We start from the raw sequence: 22,007 nt of genomic DNA, 5'->3' as shown, positions 1-22,007 counted from the left end.
GGACCCCTACTTGAAGAAGAAGAAAAGAGCTAGACGTATAGCCTAAACCCAATGTTTCATAATTTACCCAAATATCATAAATAGGCCATCAAATGTTCGTGATATCATTATCCCATTATCCCTGTTATCTCTAGCTGCAGTCTTGTTTAAACATGTTAGATAGGGTGTGCGTGCGTGTCTTGTTATCATGATTATCATAAGTTCACTAACATTTGTTATCAACTCGACCGTTCGTAAATACAAGTTTGTAAATACGCACACATGGTTAAGTTCTCATGGCTGAAAGAGAGTGAAAGTTTGAGAGACTCGACTACTTTTGATATATTTGATACATCACCACAAGATATGATACCGGTTGTTATCTAACCATAGTCAATATTGGTTGCAGCTACATCCATCGCTGGAAGTCTCATGATTCCAGTGTCGTCATAATAAAGATTCCTCAACAAACATGAAGATGAAGATGATTTTGAGTCTGCCTTTGGTGTTGGCCTACATAGGCCTTAGCTTGGCACAACGTAAGTTGAATATATTATGTCGCTCGGATGACAAAGTGACTTATCACGTAAATGGTAATTCTGAGATAATCGCATTAGAAGTGTTTGCAACTTTTACCCGTTAAAGTATAAAATACATTGTTGTGGTATACACCAATTCATTGTAATTAATCATTAAAATTATACGTTAGTATGTTAAGTTTTTTGAAAATTGGTTCTCCATTTCAAAATTGACATACGACACGTGTACGTCAGTATGTCGAGTCATTGTTGAATTCATATCTGCATTAGCCACACAGCCGTGATACACCGTGCAAAACATGGGGCGTACACAGTTTTCCCATTGAGTGATATACGCCATAACTAATTAGTCAGTGGCGTACCGTGACCGCCCCAACCCCGGGGGGCTGAAGAAAATGCAATTTTGCCGCCCCTTCCTCAAAAGCCCGAAAAGGTTGACCCAATTTTTTTCTCGGTCGTTTGAAAAAGTGAAGAGCAAAAAAAAAAAAGAACGGTTTCAGGCGCAAGCGCCCTAAAAGCAGCACATTTTGATGTAGAGTACCATTTTTTCAAAAAATTTTATGCTTTATCAAATTTTTCCGCCCTTTTTATTTACTAATTCTTTTTGCCGCCCCTTCGTTTTTGCCGCCCCTGTTTTTGCCGCCCCTGCTTCTTCCGCCGCCCCTTCATTTGGGCCGCCCCCTTGCTTTTACCCCGGGGAGCTGGCGCCCCAAAAGCCCCCCAAAATACGCGCATGTTAGTGATAATATATAATTAATTAATTAATGACATGCGTGTCTAAACAGTTTGTTAAAATATAAAGCTTAATACATAGCTTATAAAACTGGTATGTCATTCGAGCGTACATTACAGAAATGTTTGAATGCGCTGCTCCTTAAACAAGCTCATAACAGTACCAAAGAGCAATTAAATATCCAAAAGAACGTGTGTGTGTGGGGGGGCAGACTTCGACAATTTTGTACGGAGATATGTCATGCAGACTTTCAGATGTTGACTTTCTATTATCTACTTTTTGCTTAACCTATCAGTATACCAATTGTTCACAAAAAGAACTAAAATTTGCCAAAATTGGTTGCTTTTTTAAGGGCACTCATTCCTAATTGGGTGCATTGGTCATCATTGAAAACGTACCCATCGATGAACTAAAATCGTTGAAAAGGTGTCCCAAAATCGTCGCACAACCCCGTACACCTTCAACCTGGAGAATTCCCTCGGGGCCTAAAAGCAGTAAAGTAAGTCTCAAGTGAAATATGAAAAGAAATTAAACCTCCTCACAAAATATGGTTTGATTGCAGCTAAAGATTATTGGTACGATCTAGCCAAACTGAGTATCGAAAATGCTAAGAAACTGGAAAATTTAAACACAAACGTGGCAAAAAATATAGTGTTTGTCCTTGGCGATGGCATGAGCATAGCAACAGTTTCTGCGGCGAGAATCCTGAAAGGACAACAGAATCTAGAGCCAGGAGAAGAGGGCTACTTATCATGGGAGACATTCCCACATGCTAGCTTATCGAAGGTTAGTGAAGAGGAACTTTCGTTCGATAAATTGTAATTAAATTCAAGCCTTATAAACCCTAATCTGCTATACATCGCAACCCCTGTAGCGTAGCCAGGATTTGGCAATTTGTAATTTGTTGTCCCATGTTTAGTAATTTTAAGGACACTTAAAGGAGTATTTCGTGATCCTAGCCTCCTCTATTTATGTCATTTCTCATTTGATATCCACGAAAAAACCTATTCCCAAAATTTCAGTTGATTCCGATTTTGCGTTCGCGAGTTATGCATGATTATGTGTATAACACTGCTCCATAGACAATGCGTTGTAATTTCGTTCTGGTGCACCAGAACGAAATTCAAATTTCACGATATCTTTGCTTAAACGAATTAATCTGCAAGAAATATTTTGTACATAAACATTATGTAGCCAGAGGTTTCCAGTGATGTAAAAATCTCAACTTTTTTTGAGAAAAGTGGGGGATGAGGCTGTGGATCACGAAATGCCCTTTTAACTCTTTGCCATCCCCATTTTATCCCTGAAATATTTTCCTCGCCCCCCCTGGCGCAACCTTACATCACAAACAGCCTAAAAGATACCACTAAAGTGTAAAACATTTGGCGGTTTAGTTTTGGTAATTGGTTTATTGATGACCATGCTGACTGACCGTGCATCATGTACGAACGAATTGAAACTCTTCCCACCAACGTTTTTAAAAGTACCTGAATACCAACAAATCAGGCATGTTATGAACAATATTTGGTCGCGTTCCAAAATGTTTGGGAAGGGCACTCATCTCCTTGTAATACGACGAGAAACGTTAATGACAAACGTTTAGAAAGTTTTAGAACAGACTACAGGTTTTATACTTGTTTGTCATCCTCCGAGATAGCAATAGTAGCTACAGAAATGTTCAGGTCATCTTCTATAGAAGTCGGTATTTCAAGATTGGTATCACTAAAAAGTAACAATCGGCTAAAATTCTTGTATTATCATGATTATAGACCTACAATACGGATCATCAAGTTTCCGATTCAGCAGGAACAGCAACAGCGTATCTCTCTGGAGCCAAAACAAAACGAGGACTTATTGGTGTCGATGATGGCGGGGTGAGAGGGGATTGTGCTTCATCTGTTGGAAATGAGATTGGATCTATACTGAGAATGGCCAGAAATGCTGGTGAGTCAGGAGGCTGAGAGTTCATAAGGGTAATATCAGGACAATATGTCGCAAACGATGGGGACTTGGGGTACATAATACGAGTATGACAGCCATTGCCGATATTTTCTCTTTTTAGCATCATTTGCCAGAAATTTTGCTTCTTTTTAATTGCTCCTTGTTCTCGCAGAAAAAAACCCCCTACATGAAATATAACAGAAATAGGGCAGTTATATTCAGTCAAATCCGACAAGAGATCCTATGTTGGTTGCGGCCAAATAAAAACTGTCTCTTTTCAATATGTATGACCAATATCTTAGGAATCGAGAGACCTTCGTTAATGTAACATCAGAGTTCCGTACAAGACTTATTTCGCTTATTTGTTTTGCTTATATTTAAGGTAAATCTGTGGGGTTTGTAACGACTGCTCGTATCACCCATGCCACGCCTAGTGCCTTATACGCACATGTACCAGAGAGAAATTGGGAAGCCGACTCCGATATTCCTGCATCCGAATCAGCATGTAGAGATATTGCCTTGCAGTTCTTGGAAAACGACGACATACAGGTACGGAGATTAATAAACCAGTTCGACAGATTAGTGCAAGAGAGTCGTAACTGACATCCTAAAATCATGTTTTTGACCCTTATTCCCCAAATTTGTTCAAATATTTAAATTTTCCAAATAGGTAACAGTAAAAATACACGTGATGTTTTTCCTTGCCTAGTCATGCCAATCCTTCTCCACCTTTTTCAAACCCAATCGCTTCTCACCAAGTGCATCACAAAAAGGATCGGTTTGACTTTTGTTTACTCTTGTTACTTGCTTTTTTTTTTAAATTTCAGGTTGCAATGGGTGGTGGCCGTGAAAATTTCATGCTGAACACTGAAAGGGATCCTGAAACTAATAGGCTTGGAAAGCGTGAGGACGGACGTGATCTCATCAAAGAGTGGGTTGCTGCAAAGTCACAGCTCGGTACTGCTAAGTATGTCTGGGAGAAGAGTGAATTTGATGCAATTGACCCACCAAATGTAGATTATCTACTTGGTACGTATGAATAGTTAATTCCGAAATGGAATGGAAGATTTTTGTTGCCTAATACTCTTTTCAATACTTTATCCGTTTGTTTGTTTGTTTAACCAGGTTGGTCAGTGAGGGACACATGCTAATACATCGGAAATCCATGGACGGTTCCAAGCTCAAACAAAAAAAATGCAAAAGCCTGGATAGCCAGTGTAGGCTATTAAAGATACATGCTGGCCCAGATAGCTTTGCAAAACAAAGCAAGAAATGGAAGAAAAATAGCAAGGAACAGGAGAAATAGGAGAAGGCCACTCCCAAACACAATTACGCAATTTTACTCTTAACCCTTAATTCGTGAGAAAGGAAACTAGAATTACAATTATTATTGTATTTGGTTGAATTTGATTATTTAATGCTCTTTCCAACAAAGAGCCACAACGTTTCAACAATCTCTCTCCGTGGCGTAGCGTCGTAGAGGCACAGGAGCACGTGCTCCCAATCAATTATAAAAATTAGAGAATCCCTTAGGAAAATTGCCGAAAACGGCTTGTGCGGTGCGTCCCAAATCATGGTCGGTGCCCACCCCCATTAGGATGACGTTACGCCACTGAATTTCCCTAAAAATCATTAGATTAGAATCAGTAAATAAATAACATAACGGATGATGCCTTTTGATGCCTTTTGACTTGGGAGGCAGTTATTTTTGAATCAGTCAAAATACAGTACTTCAGCTAATGGTCATCTTCATCAGTCGGCTGCGGAGCAGGCGACTACAAGCTATTGCGATCTTGGGCAAGCGAAATAATTTTGTTTGGCTGCAGCATCCCTTCAGTATCTCCCAGGAGGTGCTGGACATACTGTAAGTACAGTGTGCGTGGCCGCTCCGGTTTCCTCTTCATGTGGTGGAATATGAAGGGCATATTCTTTCACAGGCTCGTTGTCTTCAAGACGCAGTATATGGCCGAGAAATTTGAGTTGATGAATCTTGACTCTGGCAACCAGTGGAGTGGTGTTGGTCAGATTGTAGATGGTTTCATTTGGAATCCGATCCACACGCTTGATGTTTAACATGACTATGTAGCAAGATGTTGCAAAGGCATTGATCGTGTTTTCTATGTCCTTGGTGATTACCCATGACTCACACCCGTACAGAAAGACAGTAACACAAGTTGTCTCAAACAGCTTTATTTTTGTTTCAATTGGCAGGGTTGGGCTTCTCCAAAGGCGTTCCAGTTTCCAGAAAGCTGCCCAGGCTAGTGCTTTTCTTCTTTTAAGGTCTCCAGCACTAGAACCCAAATACTTGAAGTTTGTGACATGGTTGATGGTACTACCATAGACTTCAAGTGCTGGTTGGGCGTTACAGTTTGCAGTCATATATTCTGTCTTAGGTGCGCTGATGACAAGGCCTAGATCTCATGCTGCAGTTGCAGTCATAGTAAGCTGCGACTGGGCCCGGGCTGTGGAAGATTCCAACAGGGCAATATCATCAGCAAAATCCAAGCCATTCAGCATCTTAGCAGGATACCTGCTTGACCGACGTGGGTAGGTAACAATTCCAGCGTCAATTCCAGAAGTTGATTTCTTAACGAGTTGGGGGCTCAGTGATGATAGGAAGATCTTCAACAGCTGGTGCAGGATGTTCTGAAGCTGCTGTGCCACTGTCGTTGTTAAGGAGTGAGCTAAAATATTCCTTCCATTCCTCGAGCAGTTCATGGTCACTGGTTGGGGCTGTGCCATCCCTCTTTTTGACTTTCACCCCTTTCCTTGAGTTCTTCCCAGAAAGCGAGTGTATGATTGTCCAGGTGTGGTGTAATGCCCCATATCGTCGGCCAGCTTTAGGTCTTCCATCTGCTTATTGAGGGTAGCAAGCTCGTCAGCTTTATAAGAGTTGTTAAGGCTGGTGTTCAAGTTCCTCCATCTCTCTCTAGCTTGACGAGACTTTGAAATGGAGTACCACTTTTTGGCCTCATCCTTTCAAGTTTAAGTCTGATGGTTGAATCTGATACCCAACTTGGCAGTCCGCATGGCTCTTGCTTTCCAATAACTTTCTCAGCAACTTCACGAACCGCTGTTTCAAAGGTCTCATACCTATCAGAGATGGGTGTGGCGTCATCCATGCTCAAGACCTGGAATCTGTTTGATAGCTCCAGCTGAAATTCCTCCTTTGTATCAGGATCTTGCAACTTCTTCCAGTTGAATTTTGGTCTCTTGCAAGGTTTTCCTTTGCTTGTTCGCAGACTGACAGCTAGACGGATGCTCACAATACGAGTTCTACTGAGTTGTATGCTCGACAATTGCGTAGAGAGTTCATCCACTTGCTGTTTATATTAGTATGTGATCTAACTGTGCATGGGTTGATCCAGCTGGATGGGTCCAAGTCCAGAAGCGGTTCCTGGGTTGGGGGAATCTCATCTGGGCCGGTCTGAGATTGTACTCCTGGCAAGTGTTGATCAGACGCTCACCATTGTCATTGGTTGAATCATGGTAGCAGTATGGACCAATGACCCAAGGATGGGAAAGATCACTATCTGTTCCTATTCTGGCATTAAAATCGCCGAGGATGAGATGGATGTTGTGCCCATCCAGGTTGTCAGATTAAGATGAATAGAATTCCTCCTTGTCAGAAGATGTTGAGCACTCAGTGGGTGCATATACAACAGTGATACTAAGCTGAGGGTTACCATGGAATGTTACAAATAGTATCCTCTCGGAAACAGCTTCAACACTCTTAAGACATCTGAGAATGTGCTTGGACATGACCAGACCCACTCCTCCATGCATTTGCTTGGTAGCAGAACTGAATATTAAAACCCAGTTCCTATCACCTGCATCAGCACAGCCCATGAATAGCTGATGGATTTTCCTTGTTGATTTACAGTACGGACATTATAAGTAGATATTACAAGAGGTTTGAAGGTAGGCAACCGACAATAATCAGGGCCAACAGTTCGAGATGGTGTGCCGAGTTCCCGCTGGTCCGTCATGGAGTCAACAGTAGACTGCCACTCATCTACCCTCGGTATTTTTGAAGATTTGCTTGTAGTTTTCGTAATCGTACAGTTTGCTGGGAATTATTTTAGTCCAGTCCCAACAGCTTTACGGGTGATCAGCCCTGTTTCACCTTTTTTTCTGGACACACAGCAGCCGAGATCTACCAATATGCAGTAGTTCGCCCCTGATCTGGAACATGTTGGCCAGTATTGGAAGGTTGACCAATGATGACATGTTCAACACCAGCCTAATGACCGTTGAGAAGTAAATCTTCCTCTTCCGCTCTTTGGCCCATGATAAAAATTTGGAGCCATTGAGATAGGCTACTCCAATTGAGATAGGCTACCAGCCCTCCAGAAAACCAGTACCCGATCTTACCGCACTGTTCTCCAGCAGTTTAAGGACAAAGTCCGGCCGGAACATAACTCACAAGTGCTCTTGAAAGACCTGGTATTAAACCTAACCTAATAAATGCCATGAACATCATGGTATGAGTAACTAGAAGGAGAAAGAACGGAGCAAAATCTCATCATGATTTTGTCGCTGGCTGTACTGTCTACATCGTTACAGTAGCAAAACAAATGGCCAAGGCATTTGAACATACTGGCAGTTGAACCTGATGGTTTCCTCCGCCCTAAAGTTGGCATGTTCAGCAACTGAGCTAGGGAGGCAGAGGGCGCTCATTTTCTCACTCTGGTAAAATACCACCTGGTTAATGTTAATGGTATGTGTGTGAATCGTCTTATGACATGTAAAGTATATAAAGAACTTGATGTCTATAAGTTGGTTCACCTGAAGTTCGGTAGTGACGTATGTGCGTAAGTCGCTGGCCGCAGTATTGATTCGCTCGCGTAAAGTTAATCGCGAAGTGCGTATACGCACGTACACAAGAGCGGTTTGCCAGCACGCTTGCGGCGCAATCGCAAAAAAGCATTGACGTCACTACTGTACTTGAAGCGAACCAATTATAGTATTTATTGTCCCTTTTATTTGAAGTTGTAACGAATAGTTACTTTGGTCTATTATCATTAGCTTCGAATAGTAACCACGGTAACATGTTTGTTCTATGTGTGTAAAGGTTTGTTTTCTGATTCCCACATGGAGTATGACATACATCCTTACTTCGCTGGGGCACCGTCGTTAGCTGAAATGACTCAAAAGGCTATACAGATTCTAGAAAAGAATCCCAATGGATTTTTCCTCTTGGTAGAAGGTACGACCGTCTTCTCGATAGATCGTTTTATTGTATTAACTTGCTTTGCAATTACCATGCTATAGTATTTTTAAATACGGTATATTCATAGGGCAAACAAAAGCTGGAGCCTTCAGTGGGCTCAAACTGTGTAGCCCTAGACTCTCATTCATCTGGGTATGTTGAAATTAAGATTTAATTTAAATCTGGTCAACCAGATATACCTATTTTTGACGGAAGAACCGACGTTGCGACTGAAACCTTCAGTCTTCAGTGTCTGGTACTCAAGGTCATTTGCATCACAACCCAGCTGACGACTGAAGGTTTCAGTCACAACGTCGGTTCGTCCGTCAAAAATAGGTATGTCTGGTTGACCAGATTGAAATTAAATCTTAACTTCAGTGGGCTATTTCATTGAAATCTATCCCCCATAGTTTTTCCTAGATTTAGGCCTTCATAACCCTAACCCAACTAAGGCTCACTAAAGCTCACTATTAAAACTACTCTGCGTGCATGCATTCCACGTGACCTGATGACGCAATCAGCTTACCTAGGGAATTGCTGCCCGGGGCAGCCTAACCTCGGTAGCTACATGTCGGTGATCGTGTGCGTGGCATGCAAGGGGTCCCGGGTTCGAATCCCAGGGTACCAAGTGATTTCTTTCTTCACCTTCTCTCCTTTTTCGTTTCTTCTTTCCTTCCGATAGCAAAAAACCCAAAAACCCACGGGTAGGGTTAGGGTTAATCTTTCACACAGGGAGCAAGTATTTTAAATTGAGTTACCTAAATGGTGACTGCATTTACAGTCTACACCTCGTATGAAAGATTTAGGTCATGTTTTATTTTTATTTATTTCTTCTTTAACCTGGGACATGCAATCAGTGACCAGCACTGTTCTCCCTTGCTGCCCAGGATACAACACAGATAAACAACAAACATGTATTTAAAAGTATTTAAAATATACATAAAAGTCATAAAATTAATGCCATATAAATTATACACATACAAGCTACAAGAAATTAAAATAACATTATGATTATTACATTTACAATATGCTGCATAAAGAGATATTATTGCAAGTTAGTATATATGTTCTTGAAGACATTTGCATTGACAGGAAGGGGATTTTTGATGTTTCGGGGAAGATCATTCCAGGCCTTGGCCCCCCTGAACAGGAAAGTTCTCTTGCCAGTCTCAGTGCGCATCTTATTTATAACCAGATTCCCAGAGGTTGATGATCTGAGAGTATAATTGCTATAAGCATCGATACACTTGGTGAAAATATTGCACAGGTTGGGGGGTACCAGCCCCAAGACATTTAAAAACATTGAGACAGATATGATATTTACGACGATCAGAAAAAGTTTCCTAGTTTAGGGAATCAAAGACAAAATGAGTTGGAGTGCGCATTGGGACGCCAATGATTGCTCTACCTAGACGTTTTTGATGGATGGCGATCCAACCTGTTCAGGAGAATTAAGCCTGCATTTGACCAAATTAGATCACAATAATCAACTTTAGGTAAAACAACGGATGTATACAACAACTTCAGGGTGTCAACAGCTAAAAAACTTTTGATACGGTAAAAAAGACCAATATATTTATAAAGTGACATGCGGATTTTATCAATTTGGTGTTCCCAAGTTAACCGCTGGTCAAAAATAATGCCAAGATACTTAAAATGTGGGACACACTCAAGGGGCTGATCTTTGATATGAACAGTAAGAGGACCAGAGGATGCAAGTTTACGTGCAGATCCAAACAGCATAGTTTTGGTTTTATTAACATTCAATGTAAGCCTATGTTGGTGAAGCTATTTAGCAACACTTTGCATACCAGAATTCAAAACATTATTTACTTCATCAATGTTTCTACTGGCAAAGAAAATGGCAGCATCATCAGCATAAAGGTTTATTTTGCAATTCTTGACAACTGTAGGGAGATTGTTGATATATATTGTAAATAAAAGAGGCCCCAAGATCGACCCCTGGGGTACCCCAAATGTCACAGGCGCGAGTCCAGAAGTACATTACCCATTTTGGTAGCCTGTTTTCATTCACCCAAGTATGAGTATGTCATCCACAGTGCACACCGACATCGCCCGGTTAATAATTACATTATACAGCCAGAGACACTGAAATAAATACCCGGGATCGATACACGTGAATGTGCTATGCACGATTGATATTGGTTCCTTGCACTTGAACATATATGTTCAACGGATATTATCGTCGTTAGCTAGCGTCTTGGGAAAGAAGCGAGCGTCTTAAACTCAAAAACTGACAGAAATATTCTGATTTTCTGATGTGAGCGCTTACTCACATGGCGTATACACACAGAGGTCATACACACCCCAGTGTGAGCACTCACTCACATGGCGTATACAAGCTCACCCCACACATATAAGTCAATTAGTAGCCTTAGTCGGGATGTCCCTCGGCTCATTATGCGTCTCAAAGGTCGGAACAAAATGGCCATGCGTGGCTGTGGATTCAACCTGCCATGGCGATTTCTGCCATGAAGATATCGGGGCGATGACACTGTGCAGTGTGTGGGTGTGTGTGTGTGTGGGGATTTCAAATGGAATACCTCATTATTGAAAGCAATGACATCCCAGGTAATGCAATATCGATGTCTATTATATTGTGTGTAATTATATTGATTTTATTTCATTATGAACAATTAAAGTGAGAACGGTTTATTCCAGGGTCATTCGCTCATGGCTTCATGTTTATTGAGTTACCCCTATTGCTTATAATCTAAAGGCCGATCAATACATAGTAGTCATACCACTCCTCCCCACGCCATACATGAATTCTCCCAGCCACATTTCCCTAAAAAAAGTAAAATTAAGTTTGGCAGAGGTGGGGTTCGAACTCACGGCGCGCCGCTATCATGGATACTCTATGAGCCTAGCGCCTTAGACCGCTCGGCCACTTGTCTTGTTGGTATCCATTTTGAAATTTATTTGAACATAATTATAATTGCAACTTCAACATAGGCCACGTGAGAAGCAAAGACAGAAAACGTACCATATTTTGGAATTTTATTTGCTTAAAACATTAATGTGTATTAATAGCGCTTAATTGTTGTTAACTGCGTGTTCTACATACAGAAATCCGACAATAAATGGGCCTCTACATGGACATTCTTAGTCAGTGGGAGTGGTCTAGTTCGCAGACACATAATCTGATTGGACAATCGCATGATTTCGGGTGCCGTCTATCAGGCCGTAGACGACCCCACGTCATCATGAGCATAGACATACCACCTAGACCTATGAGCCCAGACAAACGAGTACCTAGACAACCGACTTGCTTCGCGTAGTGAAGTCAACACTGCATAGCAACAATTTTGACAAGGACGCAACCCAGACCCAAACAAGCAGACGTGTTCGCGTCTACGTAACACCGTCAATCCGTCACCAATATCACCTTGGATACGGGGCTTCACCTCCCGCTGTGGTAAGGGATGGGCAGTCATAGGTCTAGGTGGTATGTCTATGCCTATGAGTGCCCATCCCTAACCATGGCAGTAGGTGAAGCCACGTATCCAAGGTGATTTTGGTCGGGTGGTCGGACGGAGAAATAAACGTTCATGTCTGGAGAGAAAGACGCGCTCGTTCGCGTAAATGCAACATGTTCCGTAGACGCGAACATATCTGCTTGCTTGCGTCCGGGTATGCGTCCTTGTCAAAGTAGTTGCTAAACAGTGTTGGCTTCACTACGCGAACCAAAGTCACTGGTCTAGGTACTTGTTTGTCTGGGATCATGAGTGTTGATAATGCGTAACACGCTTGTAGAGGTGCCCGTATGTATCGCGTTGTATGCGTAGACTAGTGTGGAATACACGCACGCGCTAGCAGTACGCGCAACAGAATACGTGAAGTTGTAAACAAGTTTCGTTCATTTTATAACAAGGGGAGTTTTTATGACGGTAACTTAGTTTTTGCTTACAAAAATAGTTTACAGTTATTAAAATATTATTTGTAGTCTGCGCCGGCATCCAAAATATTGGACCTGCCTGTCGTCTATCACACGGTAGAGGATAGTAAAAACAAAAAATCCTATCGTTTATTCTCTAAAATATATCGATTTTGACTCGTACGTGCTCGTATTTACATAGTGGTTCAGTATAATAGTGGAGCCTACCATTTTGCTTGTATACGCGTTCGATGTTTTTATCATTGATATAACAAATCCACATTAGACCTCAAATTTTTTTTCAGTAAATAAAATATTAGATTACCATAAAAACGAAACAGTAATCTTTGGCGGGATTTAATGTAATTTTTACATAGAATTTTCAACGTTTTTTCTATCCTTATTCTCGCTCAATTAAAAAATATTTTGGCGTATATAATATTGAAATAAAATTCTCTGCCTCTTAAACGACATCAAATGTGCCACAATTGGGTATCACGAATCGTTATATACATGTATGATGTGCAGTAAATATTCATATATTTTTTTTATACATAGGATGCTTCAATTTTGACACAAAAAATATTTCATTGAAAACCCTCTCACTCGGCTATTTAAAAAAGGTAACCATGCTTCCCTAGAATGTGCAATAAATTAGCATTAAAAGTTTTCTTATTTTAGCAGCATTCCAGAAACACTTGGCGTTTGGCGAAAAGAGGATAATAGTCATACTACAGACTATCCATCAACACTCAACAGTCAATGTCCCCGTGCTTTGTATGATGTAAATTCTCGTATATTCATGAGGGCCGATCGTTCGATCGTGCGTGTCTGACAATCACGCCAGCGTTTGGGTGCCTTCGCGTATACGCGATAGAGCGTTGCGTGTCTTCACAATTACGCGAAAGACCGTAAAAAATTGAATTTGTTATTTGTGATCTTATAATCAATACAATTATTTATACTTTAGCTGGACGTATTGACCATGGTCACCACGCTGGAGCAGCTACTTTGGCTTTAACGGACACCATTGCAATGGATGCAGCAGTCACAATGGCTAAATCAATGACCAATGACCAAGACACACTGACCATCGTCACTGCTGATCACAGCCACACAATGACCTTTGGAGGCTATCCATCCAGGGGTAACCCAATCCTAGGTAAGTCGTGCTGTAGACCTAGTCTAAGGTGATTTAGTGCGGGGCAGAATGAATGAATGAATGAATGAAGGAGGAGGGAAGGAAGGAGTATGCGTACACTTGTAGGCGTACCGGGTACATGGGGGTGGGGGGGGGTGGGTGAGGCTTGTGGGTGGGTGTTTGCATGTGTAGGCTATATAGCAATATATACGAGTTATTTTTCAAGAGGAACATTTTATATTTTCATTTTCATCATGAAGGTCTTGCCGACGACTATGGGTTGCCCGATCTGGGTTCTGATAATCTACCCTACACAACTCTTATTTATGCTAACGGACCCGGTGGTGTACAAACAAGATTGACTTATCGTAATACAGGAAAACGACCAGATGTCACTAATGAAGATACATGTAGGTTGGACTATACAAAATATCGTATTTTAATTAAGTATTGCGTTGTGATTTACTTTGTAAGCACTTGATTTGATTAATTTCTGACTGTCTTCATACGTCATTAAAATACATGTAATGTTCACATACACACACACAAAAAAAAAAAAAACTCAGTGATTTATTTATAAACGCACAAGCCTTAGCACACTTTACGGGAATTTGCTGATCACTGTGGCCCAAAATACACCATATAAACCATTCAATAATCAATATTGTGCGGATAACAGAGACAATAAGTAGTAGGGCCATGCCCGGAAGATTGTTCAAGTTACAGGGTGTCCCTGAAAGAACTATATCGTCGGAAACTGAATGTTTTTGGGTATTTTAACGCATATCATCATCATCATCATCAGTCGGCTGCGGAGCAGGCGACTACAAGCTTTCTCCAACTATTTCGATCTTGGGCAAGGGAAACAATTTTGTTTGGCTGCAGCATCCCTTCAGTATCTCCCAGGAGGTGCTGGTGTAAGTTCAGTGTGCGGCCGCCCGGTTTCCTCTTCCCATGTGGTGGAATATAAAGGGCATATTCTTTCACAGGCTCGTCGTCTTCCATCTAACATAACGGCACTATTGGAGTCCTTGTAGAGCACCTGCATGGATGGCATCTACCTTTGGTATTCCATAATGCCGCAGCACTGAAATCATGACGGACCTATTGATGGAGTCGAAGAGTGACTGTCAAGGGAAGTTGGTACTCCTTGAAGCCTTCCATGATCCTCCTCAAAATGTGTATTTGTTGAGCACAGCTGCGACCTGATCTAAAGCCAGCCTGGTTGCTTCTCAGTAAAGGATCGATCAGCGTTTTTCTATTGAAGTAAAAAGCCGACTTTTTTCCGCTTTGGGGGTTAAAGATTACCAGTAGAAAATGCCGTCCTCCGGTATTTGGCCGCGAATGTCGGCTAAATTTTCTCCGCTATTTCGTCGGCATTTATCCTTCTAAAACTAGGATTTTTTCCGGAGAGGAGAGCCGGCGTTCGTCAATAGAAAAACCACAGCCTCCGTATTCCGGTTCGCCACAGTGCAGTGGAGTACTGAAGCTTCACGTTGTGGTGGGATGGCAACTGGCAAATATGCAAAATGACAGCGGCATCGGGTATTTACCCGGTATTTAGCGAAGTAGAAAATCTAGTAGGAATATTCCGGTTTAATCTCTAACCGGAATGATTCTTTATTATACCGTATGTTCAATAGAAAACGCTGAATGTGAGGTCGGATCCTGTGTTCAAAAGGATCTTGTACACTTTTGCGATAATGGACATAAGCCATAAAGAGAGAGGTCGCCTTTCTTTGGATGAATGATTACATTTGTGACCCATTGACGTGGCGGTGTCAGCGTTGAGAATACTTCCAATTCGAGAATAATATCAATCATGCTATCCCCTCCTCCCTGAAGTGCTTCAGCAGTTATAGCACAGTCCAATGCTGCTGCCTTGTTGATCTTCATGGCTACTATTGCTTCGACTACTTCTTCACGAGTTGGGGGCTCAGTGTTGATAGGAAGATCTTCAACAGCTGGTGCAGAAAGTTCTGAAGCGGCTGTGCCACTGCCGTTGTTAAGGAGTGAGCTAAAATATTCCTTCCATTCCTCAAGCAGTTCATGGTCACTGGTTGGGGCTGTTCCATCCCTATTTTTGACTTTCACCCCTTTCCTTGAGTTCTTCCCAGAAAGCGAGTGAATGATTTTCCAGGTGTAATTCCGGGCAGCTTCAGGTCTTCCATTTGAGGGTAGCAAGCTCGTCAGCTTTATAAGAATTGTTAAGGCTGGTGTTCAAGTTCCGCCATCTTTCTCTAGTTTGACGAGACTTTGAAATGGAGTACAAGCCAAACATAACTAAATGGTCAAGTGGTCAATTGTCAAAATTCAAAAAGTATGTGATAGCTGCATGATTAATTCCTGAACCACACCAGTTATTCAGTTATGTTTAGTTGTGGCGTTAAAATATCCAAACAATTAAGTCTCTGACGATACAGTTCTTTCAGGGACACCTGTAGCTCAATGATTTCACCAGAACAAACATGTAGTGCACCGTAGCACGAACTCGCATCGCAACCACCAATGCATCGGAGTGTGACGCCTTACCGATTCAGCTAAGGCAAACTATAACTTAAGTTCAGGTTAGATTCGAGAAAACAATATACCATAGTAGGCCAATCAAATTAATGAAAATCAGGGCTTAACCCACCACTTATTGCAACAGAAACCATTCAATCACCATTCATTTCAGAAAACCGTATTAATGAAAATATTAAAAGTCCCCAAAAGTCCATGTAGTGAGTGGAACAGTGCCTAATTTGCATAAATCCAAAATGGCCTCTTTAATGCTTTTGCAAGCGGAACAATATGAGACATTTTTTAAAATCAAAATCGGAGAATTTTTCATTTTCCCTCCATTTTTTTAGAGTCCAAATTTTGACATTTGACCTTTTCCCCTAGTCAAGAAATGTACATCGGAGAATACTTTTTCTGAATCCTTATGACGAGAGAAATACATTGGTATGGGTTTTAGCAAGATTTGACCAAATTTGAAATTTTACCCCCTGCATAAGCGGCCATTTTGGATTTATGCAAATAATAAATTGCTTAAAAGTGAAGGATAAGTCATTCAAATTGTCATTTGGAATTTTGAAATGACAAATTTGGCAAAAAATGAAGAAAACGGCAATACTGACAAAGTTGAAGTCCCATTCAAATACATGTAGCTAATTTAGATACTGTCAGTATCTAAATTACAGATTCGTGTAATGTCTTATTTTGTCTTAAATACACGGCTTTCGGCTGAACCACTCGCAGGCTATGTTAGCACATCTATGACAATGACAAAGGTACCAAAATCTGAATTTTGATGATTTTTACGATCGTCCGGATGAGCAAATCACTGAATGGGCATTTAAGAACAGATCAATGTACTGATTTATTTCTTACTTTTTGGCATCATTCTTTTAAAATACAATTCCAGCGATTGCTATAATGATGCGACGGAAATTTCTCACGTTTTAACAAATCACCGAATTCAGAATCGATCTAGATTAGATGACTGCTGTTATGCAGTAAAATCACGAGTTGATATATCAATGGAAAGTGCACTATGGGGGGAGGGGGTCTTTTTAAAAATAAAGGTTTCGTGTTTACCCCCCTGAACACTACCTGCCGATCTAATGCCTCTGCCTCAGTTACATGATATCTTCACTTTAATCACCAATCAGAATGGAGCTGTGCAAATAATTCACCCCAATTTTTTTTTGTGGTGAAATCATTCTAACAATGTTGCTGATTGGTCCAATTGATAATGAAAACTTTTTTTTTGGCCAATCGGCAGGTAGTTCTCATGGGTTTAACGACATTTGTGCATTATTTTCTATGTACTTGCAGCATCTGATAGATATCAGCAACAGGCTCTCGTTCCCCTGGAATCGGAGACTCATGCTGGAGATGATGTTGCAATCTGGGCGGACGGACCTATGGCCCATCTCTTCCACAGTGTTCATGAACAGCATTACATAATGCATGTTATGGCGTATGCAGCGTGTCTTGACGCAGGGGCACCACATTGTTCACCTTAAGGGAATATGATTCCAAATTCTAACTTTGTTCAACTTATAAATGACAATAATTATTCGGTTTATATGTCTTATAAGAACTTATGCCCGCATTAATTCACATAAACGCGTGCTAGTCACGCAATGCACAAATTGCAACTATATAGCACGCCATTCTGTATCAATTTAGACTATGCCATAGTCGATTTTTGATAAATAAAAATATGTTATTTGATCATTATGAACGCATTCAGTTGAACTCGAAATTATACTGATATTATTTTATTACATCAAAATACTAGTGATACTGGTTATGAAAAAGTTTATATAATATATTAGTGACAGTAACAGTAGAGTATACGTAGGCTTATTGAATGCAACATTGAATGGGCTTATTGAATGCAACATATAAATGGCACTTCAATACTGAACAGTTCTGATTTTAGAATCTAACAGTTTAATAATCGCGAAAGCCGGAGTTAAAATCGACTATGTACATTGAATTTTTAACAGGACTTTGACCGGGGACTTAGTCCCTAACACACACTGTCAATCATACTTGTTTATCAATCCAATTTGACCGCACGTACGTACAGGACGCGCACATGCACCTAGTACACATAGTCTCCTCCGCAGCCAGTTTGGTTACGCTCCCTCCACACAAACAGTCTGCCAATTGCCTCTTATAACGCCGTTTCTGATTGGCTACACGAATGTAGCCGTAGAGCTGTACATACGGGAACTTGATTGACCTCAGTCAGCTGGCGAGATGGCGTGTCAAACTTGCTCATGAATAATAAAGTAGCCGTCTAGCCGATCGACCAATTGAAAGCTTTGTTTGACGTCAAGCTGGATGACGTCGGCAGAAAACCGTTAGCGAATCAAAAAGGACCAGTTCGTGATCATTGGCAGACTGTTTGTGTGAAGGGAGCGGAACCAAACTGGCTGCTGTGGAGACTACTAGTACACAAAGCGCCGCATAGTTGTGTACAATGTAGTTATCAATGGTAATGGTACGTGCCCGGAGGATTTAAAACATAACGAGATCTGGGCGACCAATCACAAGCCAGATCCATTTAAAGATGCATAACATCATGGCCAATTTTAGTAGGCCAGAAATCCGACAATCTCATCCATAGGCAACCGTGTTAAACATGTTAACCGCACTCGAAAGTAAGTAGGCCACTTGGGAAGCTAACAAACAGAGGGAATACGGTGACTAAAAAGATCAGATGTGAAAATCTATCAATTGTGCACAAATTAATTAAATCAGAGTTTTAAGAGTATGCACAATGGGCAAGTGGACTACGGAGAAGTCAAGTATCAATTCTACGGTGTTACGAGTCTTACCATTTATAAGTCGAAAAAAGTATAGTACGACGTCTATATGGCCTATTTTCTTTGCGACAACTAATACTCGCAGTGGAGAACCGAAATAGTGATATCTGTCGCAGCAGAATAACGCCCGAAAAAGTCAGACAACGTATGCCTATAAACTGGTTTTAAGCACCTTTAAAGCCATATTATAACATTTTCATACAAAATATACCCCCTTTTAATACCCTTTGAGCCGAACAACTAAGGCAAAGCAAAGAAAATTTACTACCAGCGCCAATACGTATCACTCCTTTGGTCGTGTTATGGTCAGCCTTGTAGTCGAGTCACTGAAAGTCGAGTCCGAGTCGAGTCGAGTCATCAAGCCCTCGAGTCTCGAGTCGAGTCGAGTCATGAAGCCTTCGAGTCCGAGTCGAGTCGAGTCATTTGAAGTTGTCAGTCGAGTCGAGTCGAGTCGAGTCAGGCCATTCTGTCGAGTCGAGTCGAGTCGAGTCGGATATATTTTGTCGAGTCATTTCGAGTCACTTCACGTTTTATATGCTCATGATACCAGCCCAATTTGCATGAATTTGTACTTTTTTGAAATTAAAATCCCAGTGAGAGTACATAATATTAATTTATGAATCTATGTGCTCCATCCAGTGCATTGTGGAAATCAGTAATCAGTCAGACTTGTAGTATTGCCATTAGGACCCGCCATGAGTATGGGTACGGGTGCGTGTCCCGGTACGGATTTCAGGTCATGGGTAAGGGTACGGGTACGGATCAATAGCCTTGAGTATTCAGTACGGGTCCATTCCAAAATAGGGTGCAAGTACGGGTACGGAGCCATGGGACTCGGGTCTTATTTTTGTTGGACTCGGACTTGGCTCGGACTCGGCACCCCTGGACTTGGACTCGAGTCCGGACTCGGACACAAAAGGACTCGGACTTGGCTCGGACTCTGATACAAATGGACTCGGCTCGGCTCGGACTCGGACAAGCTGGACTCGGGTACAAGTCTGCTAATTTCAACATTATATTTAGCAATGATGTAGCTTTCGAGTCTTATTATGCACATCTGGATAATTATATCCATGTTTTATTGATATTTTAAAATTCATAAACATCCCAAATTTCATTATGGTAAGAACCTCTCTATTCATTTGACTCAGATGCACAAGCCCACACCTGGGCACAAGAAGTACATGTCATGATGTGGCTGGTGGAAATGCTCACACCAGTCAGTCACATTGCAATGTAGTTCTTCATGTGTGCTACATGTAGAGGAGTACGAGTGTATTTGGATGGGGAATAATCAAAATGATTAATAAAAGCTATAATAATGATATTTTAACATGATAACTTGAAATTCACCACAAAAAGAGAGTATCTCGAAATGTTTTTCCCAGTTTGCTGTTTTTTTCTGTATTGATCAGTCATTGTGTGAATGACACATGTAGCATACATGTAGGGGTGTGTGCACAGGCTGTTACAATGACATGTGTGTAGCATTCATGTACATTTTGTGTAGCCAGGCTCAGCAATGATGGACAATGGACTTTTCCACCATGCCAAGTTTGAAGCATGTAAAAAAAAGGTGGATGCTTTAGCCAGATCGACAGGCAATCATACATGTACATTGTACACACATACATATAATTTATATTTTAAGTTATTATAAAGATGCTGAGAGATAGTAAGCCCACTTTGTAAAATATAAGAATCACAATACACCGAGATGTGTGGAAGAAAACGTGCAGGTATTATTAGAAATATTAAGGTATAATTTATTTTTTCGAGTCATTTTTAAAAAGTCGATTCAGCCACAGTGACTCGAGTCACAGACCTTGAGTCATCGAGTCGAGTCATTAAATTTCGAGTCGAGTCGAGTCATCGATTCATCAACCCTCGAGTCGAGTCGAGTCGTCGAGTCACCTTGCCTCGAGTCGAGTCATCGAGTCACCAAAACTCGAGTCGAGTCGAGTCGAGTCATTTCGAGTCGAGTCACTACAAGTCTGGTTATGGTACGATCCTTTGTTGTGTAGATCACCGTCCCGCACGGCATGTACGTAATGTGTTATGAACAACGCGTATGCGTTCGACTAATTTCCATCGTAATAATAAAACGACGGTTCCTGCGTTTTATTCATAATCTCGGATTTTGACAAAACTACAGCACCTAGGGTCTTGATTTTTGCAGAGTATGTTGATTTAATAAAGTACAATATAATCGTGTAAAAAAACAGAACTTTGAAAAATGCTGAGGCGTCCTCTTCAACAAATGTTATAATATGGCTTTAAGTAGTATTCAAGAGTATAAAATATAATAAGAAAACGCTATACCAATTTTGGCTAGCACACTCTTGATTTCATCGTAACTTACAATAACTGTAAAAGTGTCTGCAAGATGGTATTCATTTTGATGGCAAAGAAACCAAAAACGATATGTCTTCAATATCTGTTCAATGTAAAGTTTTCTGGTAAAAACTACAGTATGTCGCAAACATTTTGAATTCATTATAATAATCAACAAGGATCAATTTAATAATTTTCTATTCCAGTTGAAATCCATCCTGGTCTAAAATGTAGTAAAACAGTTTATATAACTGATACAATGTACAAAAACAACCGAATTTTGAATACTCAGATCAGAATGGTTTATTTCGAATATATTGTGCTCAATCGATTATTTTTATTCACAAGAACACTGAAACCTCTTTCAGGAATTGTACGTAATAATTTTTCACTCAGAACGCTACTGACAATCCTCTATTGTATGCATAGTTGTGCTAAAAGTAAATCGATGTTGAAATCGACACAATTCAGAGATACAACTTTTTGCTTTGAAATTAATTTTCTCGGTCAAATAAAACAACAATAATTTTTATTTTTTTTTTTTTTTTTAGATAAAAAATTAGTAGGCATGAATTGTGTCTTATACAGCACAGTAAGAATTGTGACCTCAATTTCGCTCATGAGCTATTTTGGGGTTTAACTTTTTAGCGTATCAAACTAATATAGTTCGCTAAAGACAGATTTGTACCCGACTCTATAAGGCACATCATACGGGTCTAAATATTATAGTTTTGTCAGAATATCCGTATTGGTTTCACCATTTCCCCCAAACAACTAGAAAAAATCGAAAACAAGCAGCAAAAAAAAAATCGATATTTGTATTGTTGCATGCAAAATCATCCGTCTATAGGTATATTCACGCGAAAAATGGTGGAATCAAGACCGAAATTCTGACTAAACTAT

General features: G+C 40.6%; 1 protein-coding gene across 1 annotated transcript; it reads left to right on the top strand.

Annotated features, from left to right (window-relative positions):
* Nucleotides 1–451: 451 nt before the first annotated feature.
* LOC140136447 (alkaline phosphatase, tissue-nonspecific isozyme-like) lies at nucleotides 452–17,456 on the top strand. The gene is made up of 9 exons (XM_072158170.1): nucleotides 452–518; nucleotides 1,814–2,037; nucleotides 3,021–3,195; nucleotides 3,575–3,741; nucleotides 4,020–4,221; nucleotides 8,267–8,401; nucleotides 13,273–13,464; nucleotides 13,704–13,853; nucleotides 17,266–17,456. Exons 1-9 carry the CDS (start codon nucleotides 452–454, stop codon nucleotides 17,454–17,456), a joined length of 1,503 nt encoding a protein of 500 aa, XP_072014271.1.
* Nucleotides 17,457–22,007: the final 4,551 nt, after the last annotated feature.

This window comes from Amphiura filiformis, chromosome 16 (assembly GCF_039555335.1).
Source record: "Amphiura filiformis chromosome 16, Afil_fr2py, whole genome shotgun sequence".
NCBI lineage: Eukaryota > Metazoa > Echinodermata > Ophiuroidea > Amphilepidida > Amphiuridae > Amphiura > Amphiura filiformis.
This window is presented reverse-complemented; position numbering and strand designations above follow the sequence as displayed.